The 12,010-nt window shown below is 36.7% G+C and overlaps 1 protein-coding gene across 1 annotated transcript in view; it reads right to left on the reverse strand.

Annotated features, from left to right (window-relative positions):
• LOC143875513 (exocyst complex component SEC3A-like) overlaps nt 1-12,010 on the reverse strand; it is a 41,290-nt gene that overhangs the window by 16,584 nt on the left and 12,696 nt on the right. Inside the window, exons 8-10 of the mRNA XM_077377081.1 lie at nt 11,868-11,972; nt 1,015-1,116; nt 718-855 (exon numbers count right to left, since the gene is read on the reverse strand). Of these exons, the coding sequence (XP_077233196.1) occupies nt 718-855; nt 1,015-1,116; nt 11,868-11,972 (345 nt within the window). The remainder of the gene's footprint in view (nt 1-717; nt 856-1,014; nt 1,117-11,867; nt 11,973-12,010) is intronic.

Here is a 12,010-nt window from a genome sequence, read left to right on the forward strand (position 1 = left end):
GAATCACTGTTATTGGGAAAAATTTTGCACGAAGATCAAGAAACAGGGAAATTTAATGACCTAATTGAATAAGAAAATTCGAAGATGGTGGAAAAAAAGGCATGGGATTTTCTATTTACAACCAGTATATATAGTATGTATACACTTAAGAATGTGATCTTCTATTCAGTATTTAAAACCTGTATATATACTAATTTCCTAATACGTTACAAAAAAAAGCATGTGCAACATCAAATTATCTTTTTTTAGGTCCATCAAGATTTACTATCTTCTCCACTAAGCATCGATAAGACAGCATAAATGCTACTAACAGCTAGATTCAAGGTTCAGCAATTCAAAATACATGGTGATGTATTAACTATAAGTCAATATGGACTAGAGCAGAAGCACTAACCATATGGAATAAGATGCTAGTGTTTAACATCTAAAGATACAATTACAAATCAAATTTCCAGTGTACCTCTTGTTATGCCCTAAAACGGCTAGATGGAATCCCCGTTTGTCTAGATTTTAATAGTTTATCAAGATAACAGTTTTTACCAGATATGTATACATAATTTATCAAGATAACATTTTTTACCAGATATGTATACATATATTAACTGACTGACTTTAGCATAAACATATCATTATATGTGTGTATGTGTGTGTAGAGAAAGAGGTGTGTGAATGTGCATGTGCCAGGTGTCTGCCTGAAAGAGAGAGAGAGAGACGTACAGCTCGAACATTTGCATAGCAAGGGTCCAGATTCGGAACTTCAAGAGCGCGTAAAGCACCAGTTAGCCATTCACATGCTTCAACATTTTGAAGCATGCGTGCCTCATCAAATGAACCTCCGGTTAGAGATGCTGCAAACTGTGACCGATAGAATGTGGTGAGAAACAAAAGGCAAAAAATGTGGATATTCAATAGTTGCGTCATGAAGTGCAATCCCATCTAATTGTGTTGCAGCTATAAGCTAAATAAATACCCAACAAGAAGACAACAAATGTAAATCATTTAAAAGCCACATACCTCAGAAGGCACACGCAAACGCTCAAGAAGCTTATCGAGCTCCTCAATGAGAGTTTTATTATTTACAGACTGCATCTCCAACATATTATTGCGCGATTCTATCTGGATTTTAGAAATAGAAAACATACGAAGACGTAAATCCAAATTATAAATGCAAATCTTACTACAATCATTTTAATAACTTACCATTCCAAAGAAGCAATCATTCTAATAATATAAATTGGGAGAAAAACTGGATGTGACTAGCTGACAAAGCAAGAATACTTTATATATATATATATATATATATATATATATATATAGGCTTATTGTTCCTGTGCTCGAGTGCAGAACAGGGTGGGCCCACATTTTTAGGGGGATCCAAAGCATTCATTTGATGGGCTCTATCATAGATAGGGTGTCCACAAAAAATCAGCTCCATTGGATCATCCTAACTGATGCAGCACCATGAAGAAAAATTGAGGTAAGGGGAGAGAAATAGACGAAAGGGGATAGAAATAGAAGAATAGGGGAAGAAGAGACGAAAATAACCTGAAGAAGAGAAGAAAATAACCAGAAGGATAGACGAATTTAGGGAGAGAAGAGAAGAAATCAGAAGAGAGAAGAAGAAAACCAGAATTAGAGGGAGAATAATCTTTATTCAATATCAATAATCATCAAAAGTTCACAAAATAATCTGTAAAGAGGCTTATAAATAGGCAAACAAACAACCTAAAATATTGAAACCTACTAAAATAAGAATTCATAAAAATAACATGGAAAATAAAATCCTAGAAACTAATAACATGGAAATAAAAATACTAGAAACTAAATAATGCGGAAATAAATCCTAATATCTGCATCATTCTCCCCCGCTTGAAAAGAACTCGCCCTCGAGTTCTAATCCGCCTGGATCAAATACGGAGACGACCCACTCAAGCAGCATGAGTCGAAATTTTTCGGCGACACTCCTGATGTGTAATGCTCGTAACAACTGTGAGAAGTGTTTGAAATGCCGACGGAGTGAGAGGGAAGAAATCGCCCATGTAGAACCAGAAATGCGCAAACCTCTCCTGACAAGTAGTGTAGTGGGGAAAATGGCAACGTACTCCTCCTGGATCGGTGGGATCAGCATAACAGCAATGGGCAGTACCAATCCATAACTAGCTTCAATAAGGTCATCATCTACTGGTATCATATCGGGTGCAATGGAATCAACAACAAAGTCATCTGCTAGAATCGTATCCGGCATAGTGATATCAGACGGGTAATCCCCCTGATCAATCTGCGTAACAAGCGCCTCTATGTCAACACAAATCTCGACAATCTGCTCAACCGGCTCAAAAATAGTACAATCCTCAACAATATGCTCTCGAACATCCATCTCAAGTAATGGCTCAACAATCAGGTCACTCGGCTCGGACTCAGGCAATGGATTTGCCTCACGTGGATTTGCCACAATATCTGCCTCAGAAGAGTAAAGCTCTCTCTAGATGATCGGCAATCGGTGCGGCAGAAATCTTAGAAGCATCATGCACAACGAAGTAGAGATCAACAATCAACTGAGTCTCTAACTCTGGATCGTTCATATCAGAGTCTGAATCTGATGGAATCAAAGGCTCAACATCAATGATCTCATCAATACTAGCATCTGAACCCGTAAGAATATCAGCAACGGGTAAGACAGATGAAGTAGTGGAGAGGCTCTGCAAATCTGACTCACACATGCGACGCTCTAAATTCTTAGCTTCAATTTTAGCTTCGCGTGCACGACGGGCTGCTGCTTCTTGTTCACGACAAACAGTTTCTTCTCGTCGGGCAACTGCTTCACGCATCAATTGTTTTTCATACCGATATGCCATTATTGCATAAATACCCATAAACTCATCACGAACATCCTCCCATCGACAAAATAGAGAACTACGATGACGGTCCGTGGTTCAATTTATCCATAACCTCTCGGCTTGTCGTCGTACAGTTTCTCTGGCTCGGTCGATGGTAGCTCGGTGATCATAGCCGTAGTACTCATGATATGCATCCAAAGCATTAATCCACCTTAGACATACAGTCTCATAATAACTATAGGGAGTGCAGTCTTGAAAATATTGATCGTTGTACAAGTCAAAATATGGAACATAGGGCGGAGCCATTGGGATCGGCGTCGAAAACTGAAATCGACCGTCTGATTTGTTTGTCATGTCGAAATGAATACAACGCCTGTCTCGGATCTCAAATCAGATGAGTGAAAGCTGATGATCAGAAAAGGGGCGCGATCAACGGTTGAGATGGCTCCTGAAATTGTGCTGAAAACTACTGTTCGCTGCTGAAAATAGGCTGGATGCGCTCTAAAAGTTGTCACGAACAACTTTCGTGTTGAGGTCGAGGGCCAATTTTGAGCGAAAAAGGCTAGGCTGAGAAGAGAGAAAATGCAATGGCGTAGAGACAGAAAAAGTAGAAAAGTAGAAAAGTATAAAAAGATGAGAGAAGAATTTTCTTTTTCTTTTGCTCTTTTTTTTTTTTTGGGGGGGGGGGGGGAGGGGGAGGGGGGGGGAGGGGGGGGAGGGGGAGGGGGGGGGCGGGGGGGGCGGTGCCTATGGGTAAAAAATGGGGGTTAATTGGTCTTTACTAATGGAAGGGGGTGCCCAGGGGTGACATAAAGGGGTGGACAAGTATCCCTTTTTTTTTCTTAAAAAAAGATTCACGATGACAGAATCTGGCTTGCTATGTAGCACGAAGGGGGGGGCGCCCTAGGAAAAATGGGGGATGTTTATTCAAGTGGTTAAGTGACCCACTTAATGCAAAAAGTAAAAATAATGGTGAGGGTGTGTAATAAGCCTTCTAGTAAAAGAAAATTACTTTTAGCAAAAGTAACTCGGACTAGTCTTTCTTGAATGTAAGGTACGGTGCAAGTTACCTTATTATGCAAGCTACCTCCTTTGATATGACAGCTTGGGCTAACTTTTATTACATGACAAGACTAGATATTCTCTTTTACCTTGTGCTTTTACTTTCTGACTTTTACCCTTGGTTAATAACCAAGGCCTGCCACATAAAGTAACTCTCTTCTGTTTAGAAAGTAACTTTCTCACCTTTCTATTTTTTTTTTGTACTAACCTCTAAGCAAGTGTACACGTGACTTGCTTTCCCCTTCCTTTCTTTTTTTCTGAAGCTTATCACTTACCTAAAAAAAGTGTGCAGTTGTTTATCGTGCAAGCCAACAAATCTGAGAATAGTAAGAATATGGAGGACTGGGTATGGTGAGTTTGTTGTACTGCAAGGGGTTTGGTAGAAAGAAGGTTGAAAATTTCCAGAGAATAGGCTTGGTAGAAATCAGTTTGGAGGACGGTTGGTGATTCTTTCTGTGATATGAAAGGAAGAAGAAAGGACTGGGTGTAATGAACTGATTGGGGTGAATTTCTGGGTATGGAAAATTATAACCAAGAGGGCTGATGAAAACTGGTTTGGGTCAGTTTAAAGAGGCCTTGTCTAGAGGTTGAAGATGACTGAGTTGAACGGTGAGTCAACTGGGTGTTTTGAAGAAAGATTTCAACAGGATTCCAATGGGTTGATTGGCTGGGGTTTGAAGGGGGTCTCAGCTAGTGTTTGGGTGAAAGATGGGTGATGGTAAAGAGGGTCTTGGACTGGTTCGAATGGACAAGGATAGGTATTGTTTGGCTAAAAGTTGAGGGTTGTGAATTAGAGTGGTGATTGGGGCTGAAAACAGGGACTGGTTGGAGCTTCGGTACGGGTTTATGGGATGGAGAAGGTGTCTAATAAGAGGCTAGAATTAATGGGTTTGGGGCTGGTTTGTAGGTTTAACTGATTACTTCTTGCGTGAAACTAGCGAGGCTGAACTTGGAGTTTTGATGATCAATCAATTCACGGCTCGATTGGAAGTTGAGCTTCAATCTTCTGGGGCTTAGATCTTTCGCTCTGATACCAAATTGATGCAGCACCGTGAAGAAAAATTGAGGAAAGGGGATAGAATTAGAAGAAAATGAGAAGAAGAGACGAAATAACCTGAAGAATAGACGAATTTAGGGAGAGAAGAGAAGAAATCATAAGAGAGAAGAAGAAAACCAGAATTAGCGGGAGAATAATCTTTATTCAATATCAATAATCATCAAAAGTTCACAAAATAATCTGTAAAGAGGCCTATAAATAGGCAAACAACCTAAAAGATAGAAACCTACTAAAATAAGAATTCCTAAAAATAACATGGAAAATAAAATCCTAGAAACTAATAACATGGAAATAAAAATACTAGAAACTAAATAATGTGGAAATAAATCCTAATATCTGCATCACTAACCCTTGCAACATGCATTTTATTATTACTAAATGGAAGGAACTGAGTTTTGACTCCACAATTTCTCTCTTATACAATTTCATTATCTTTATAACCTATCATATTCCAAGGGCCTACATCACAGTCAAGGTATTTCTTGTCCCCTCCACCTCTCTCATCTTTGTAGTGGCTCTTTCTCCCCATTCTATTCCCTGCCCAACATAAAATAAAATCTAATCTTTTTCTTCTTCAATCTTGTTTTAAAGTACCTTTTTCATCTTTTCTCCAAATATCTACAAAATCTATGAGCTTTTCATCTCCAGCCCCTCGAATCTTCAAAATCCTTTGTCCAATTGGAATCATCGGCTCGCTCACATGAACTCCACTGTCGTTTTCCACTAGATGCATAATCTTTAGTTATCTTGTAATAAAAATATTGGTTCTTTTTCCATTAGATTCATAATCTTTAGTTATCTTGTAATAAAAATATCCGTTCTTTTATCTTTCATAGTTGCAAACTTGGTACAAGGATTCAGGTTTCAATTTCAGTATGCTTTCCGGCCGTGGTCGATAAGTTTCAGATGGAAATTTTGGTAAAAAAAGACCCTGTAAATTTACGGAAACGTGCAGAAACGTATGGAAGCATATTCAAATGATGGGCATTTAAGATGAAACTTCAAGAATTGCTAGGAGTAATAAATGTGCAGGACATCCCTACAAATGTTGGAGAGATGTTAAATCCCCAGACAAGAATGCAAGAACTCAAATCTAGGTAATGGATGCCCAATGTGCAGGACAACCCATGTTTGGGCCTCGTGCCTTCGTTGTCTTGAGAAAATGTCTCCTTTTAATTGTCGACTATTAAATAAATTAGAAAATGTTATTTAAAAAAAAATCAGAAAATGTTACGAGATTCATATTAACCGCATTCACAAAAAGCGCAAGACACAAGTGCTCTAACCGGTATTTATTACCGTTCAGAATTGGACCATAACGGAATGAAAAACGCATTAGGCCTATGAACACCCATCGGGGCATAAGCGCCCTCTTGCTAACCCATTTGTGTGTGGGTGGATGTTGCCGGGGCCATGGGGTGGTGTGTGTGTGAGGGGGGGCATAGGATTTTATCATATAAGAGGTTTTAAGTGGGTCTTGGGCTTTACTTTATGGTTTATGTGGTCCATATGACATTAAGTGGGTTTGGAGTAGTAAGTGGTGGGCCATGGCTAGGTCCAATCAAATATAGCAAAATGCCAAAAATAGTCTAAATCGAATAAAACCAAGAAAATCTAATTTTCGGCTTGTGCTATAATAGTATTTTGGTCTATGCTATTTCAATGATTTCATCATGTAGTGATGTTGGTATAAGCCAAATATTAGGGTTACAGAAAGTAAGGTATTTTGTGAATTTAGCGGCAAAGGGGAAAGAACGAGAAGTTTTGTTACCCTAACTGAAATAGTGACTTCTTCCATGGACGTAGGCACACTGTCGGACCCTGTAAATTTTATGTTCTTGCTTCGTGTGTATTGTGCTTCTTGTATCTCATCTTGCCGTTGGCTACACATCGTGTTTGATTCTATTTTGAGAGATCAGAGGTCTTTAGTTTTCTACAGTTTTAGATGAAAACTTCGATGAAAATCATGTACAATTACGGAAACATATGAAAACATAGCAAGTGATGAATATTTAAGATGAATTTTCATGAACTGCTAGAATAAGCACAAATATACACTAAAAACCCGTCACATAAGTAAAAAAAAAAAAAAAAAAAATCTATTTCACACATGTTTGATAATTCAGTATGTACCACATTTCGCATATAATTCATATAAATATTTACGCATAATATATACACCACATTTCACACGTATTTCATATAAATATAACTATGTAACACATATTGATATAGTATACTACTAATTCACTTCGATTTTAGTTAAATGTTTGGGTTACGGTAAGCACTTCGACAACATTTCAATCGAAACCTATAGTAGAGGGTGCCCCATGAAGTGTACAATCTCCCCGAAAGATAATTCAGCAACAATTGACCCATCAGCTGTCCAAGAAAATGATATAAATTGAGCCATTTTGGAAAACTGGTTGACTATCTGACATAGGACAAGTCATAAGTTGACTAATCCTACAACTTTTGAAACTAAGAACCTAAGTAGGACAAGTGTATACTACTGGTAAAATTTTGGTATTCTATCTTATAGTTTGAGGCTCGGTCAACTACCTGACATAGGAAAGGTCATACGTTGACTAATCCTACAACTTTTGAAACTAAGAACCTAAGTAGGACAAGTGTATACTATTGGTAAAATTTTGTTACATGTAGAAGGTTCTATCTTATTACTTGAGGCTCTTAAAGAGAAAGTCAGATAAGTGCAACAATGATATTCAAACACACTGTTGCTTTTGAATTGTAAATATTCACACATAACTAGGATGCTAGAATGTACCAAAAGTTGTATCATATGAGAGGTTTTAAGTGGGTGGCTTTAGTTATGGTTTATGTGGTCCATATGACATTAAGTGGGTTTGGAGTAGTAAGTGGTGGGCCATGGCTAGGTCCAATCAAATATAGCAAAATGCCAAAAATAGTCTAAATCGAATAAAACCAACATGTCCTAACTAAACAAACTCATCTTATGCTAAATCACATCATTTTCTGTCGTGGAGGTGCCTTGTATTGTGGCAGTGATTCATCACCCCGGTGGACCAATGAACACTGGTCAACTTGTGCAGTCAGCACCCCGAAAGGAAGATTTAATTTTTGGTTTGTGCTATAATGGTATTTTGGTCTATGCTATTTCAGTAATTTCATCATGTAGTGATGTTAGTATAAGCTAAATATTAGGGTTACAAAAAGTAAGGTTTTTTGTGAATTTAGCAGCCACGGGGAAAGAAAGAAAAGTTTTGTTACCCTAACTGAAATAGTGACTCTTCTTCCACGGACGTAGGCACACTGTCGAACCCCGTAAATTTTATGTTCTTGCTTCGTGTGTTTTGTGCTTCTTGTATCTCATCTTTCCGTTTGCTACACATCGTGTTTGATTCTATTTTGAGAGATCAGAGGTCTTCAGTTTTCTACAGTTTTAGATGAAAATTTCGATGAAAATCATGTACAATTACGGAAACATATGCAAGTGATGAATATTTAAGATGCATATTTATGAAGTGCTAGAATAAGCACAAATATACACTAAAAAACCGTCACACAAGTAAAAAGAAAAAGAAACATCTATTTCACACATGTTTGATAATTCAGTATGTACCACATTTCACATATAATTCATGTAAATATTTACGCATAATATATACACCACATTTCACACGTATTTCATATAAATATAACTATGTAACACATATTGATATAGTATACTACTAATTCACTTCGATTTTAGTTAAACGTTTGGGTTACGGTAAGCACTTCGGCAACATTTCAATTGAAACCTATAGTAGAGGGTGCCCCATGAAGTGTACAATCTCCCTGAAAGATAATTCAGCAACAATTGACCCATCAGCTGTCCAAGAAAATGATATAATTGAACCATTTTGGAAAACTGGTCGACTACCTGACATAGGACAAGTCATAAGTTGACTAATCCTACAACTTTTGAAACTAAGAACCTAAGTAGGACAAGTGTATACTACTGGTAAAATTTTGGTACATGTAGAAGGTTCTATCTTATAGTTTGAGGCTCGGTCAACTACCTGACATAGGAAAGGTCATACGTTGACTAATCCTACAGCTTTTGAAACTAAGAACCTAAGTAGGACAAGTGTATACTGTTGGTAAAATTTTGTTACATGTAGAAGGTTCTATCTTATAACTTGAGGCTCTTAAAGGGAATGTCAGATAAGTGCAACAATGATATTCAAACACAAACTTTTGTTTCTGAATGGTAAATATTCACACACAACTAGGATGCTAGAATCATAGAATATAATCAGAATATAATCAAACAAGTAATTGATCATTACAAAAGAACAGCGTAAAGTTAAGACCTACAATTGATAGCTTAAGAGCACAAAAGAGGCTAAAATAGAAACGGATTGGGACCTTCACTGTTGTCCTAAAAGTGCAGTCCTCATTAAATAGTCAAGCCAGATTAGGCATGTTGTCCATAACATCAAATGAGGCGCAAACAATACCCTGATATTGAAATAGTATACTACTAATTCACTTCGATTTTAGTTTCAATAAATGTTTGGGTTACAGTATGCGCTTCAGCCACATTTCAATCGAAACCTATAGTAGAGGGTGGTGCCTCATGAAGTGTACAATCTCCCCAAAAGATAATTCAGCAACAATTGACCTATCAGCTGTCGAAGAATATGATATAAATTGAGCCAATTTGAAAAACTGGTCGACTACCTGATATAGGACAGGTCATAAGTTGACTAATGCCACAGCTTTTGAAACTAAGAACCTAAGTCGGACAAGTGTATACTATTGGTAAAATTTTGGTCCATGTAGAAGGTTCTATCTTATAGTTTGAGGCTCTTAAAGGGAATGTCAGACAAGTGCAAAAATGATTTTTTTTTTTTTAATGGCAGCAAAAATTTCATTAAGGGAAAAGGGGCGACCAAGACAGCCAACCCATAGGGAACAGAACAAAGGAAAAATAAAGAAACATAAAAAGTACAAGATAAAGGCCCAAATTAAGGGGGCAAGAAATCAAACCGCTCTAAAGCTTGCCTATCTACTCCATCCCAGACGAAACCATCAGCAGTACTATTGGGCGATCTCTCGACATGGTTGAAAGTTATTGAGTAACCTTCAATTTTATCAAGTGCAACAATGATATTCATACACAACTAGCATGCTAGAATCATAGAATATAATCAGAATATAACAAACAAGCAATGGACCATTACAAAAGAACTGCAGAAAGTTAACACCTACAATTGATGCCTTAAAAAGCACAAAAGAGGCTAATAGAAATGGATTGGGACCTTCACTGTTGTTCTAAAAATGCAGTCCTCATTAAATAGTCAAGCCAGATTAGGCGTGTTGTCCATAACATCAAATGAGGCGCAAACAATACCCTGATATAGAGGATTTTACCTTTCGATGGAAAATTCTAAGGGAAGAAGTTAAAATTTGGGGATTTTAGTGATTTAGGTTTTAATGCAATCAGTTAAATAGGCTTTTAAGAAGGCTGAAAGAATCATCCAAAATTTAATTTTGAAATCTGGTTTCAATTTTGGATTGAATTTGACAAATTAGGATAGAAGGGCATTTTGGTCACTCTCTTTTTTTGAAGATTGGAATAAAAAAGATTCAAGGCTGTGGGAATGGATTTTGATCAAATTGGAGTATGAAATCAGAAATTCAACAAAGATAAGGCAAATTGAAAGAGAAGAGAGAAGTGACTGAGAAATATATTGCTACATACAAATTCAAAGAGTCATACCCAGCAAAAAAGTAAGAGGCTCACCCAAAATTCTATATTCATTCCATCATCCTTAAAAATATGTAAGGCTCTCTCTTTTAAGAGATGGGAGGTTATGGTAGTTACATAACTACTTGGAGCTCCCTCTTTAAAAGAGAGACTAGCATGTAGCAATGAGTGGGTATGGTAGGACATAACTACTTGGCATTCTCTCTTTAAAAGAGAAAATGACACCTAGTAATGGCTAGTTTTGGTTCAATGTAACTACCTGGGACTCTTTCTTTAAAAAAAAGAATGACACATGATAATGTGTGGTTTTTGCAGGATATAACTACTTGAGGTTCTCCCTTTAAAAGAGACTCATATGGCACTCTTATCACATTACAACATATAATTACAAAGTTACATAGATAGAAATAATAAAAGTAAAATACACAAGATAAAATAAAAAATGTCACTGTAAATAGATAATTCTTCTCTAGGCTGCCTTCTTGCTGTGGATGGTCCCCATCACCGCCACAAAAAGGCATTTCGGTATTTGTTTTAGGAACTTTCATATTAATATTTTCTGTGTTTTTTTATATATTTAGAAGGGTGCGTGAAGAAAGGGAAGGATGGACTAGTTTAAATTCAATCAGAAAGGCTTAATGAGGTGAAAAAAGCTATATATGTAGCTTTACGTACTTTTTGCACATTTTATGAGAACTACAAATTTCAATCCTTCAACACAATTAGTGTGGGTTGAATCTTTTGAGCTTCTTGCTGTGATTTCTTTGCACTCATTCATCTATCTCTATTCTCTTTGATTTTTGGGTTAAAGGAAGTGACCATTAGAAAATCAAGAAGGTTGACACCTCATACAATTTTGGAATCATAACATAAATCTTAAAATTTTCTAAAACAAATATAATCATATTTTAAAGTAATATACAAAAACACACATCTGTGTTCAAAAACATTTTGTTGGTATTTTTTAGAGAATAACAAAACAAAAGGAATAAGTAGGTTTTTTCCCAATTACGATATGGCAAGAATATCAAAGATGTGAAAACAAATTGTGTATCCAACAAGGAAATTTTGGCAAAAATTAAGTGCCACTGTCACATAATTGTCATACTAATTCTTCACACTAATTTTCAATGAAGAATGAAATTAAAATATCAAGTATGAACATGGCCAATACCGATTCAATGTCCTCTCTCATGTGTCTGAGCTTTACATTGAATATACTAAGCCACTCATCCATATCTTCCACACAAATAGTTGCTGATTCTAGTCCTTGCATTATCTGCACAACACACAACATTTAACATAAGCAGTTTTCCA

This window comes from Tasmannia lanceolata, unplaced genomic scaffold (genome assembly GCF_043159265.1).
Source record: "Tasmannia lanceolata isolate RefF3 unplaced genomic scaffold, GAP_Taslan_0.1 ptg000004l, whole genome shotgun sequence".
Lineage (NCBI taxonomy): Eukaryota > Viridiplantae > Streptophyta > Magnoliopsida > Canellales > Winteraceae > Tasmannia > Tasmannia lanceolata.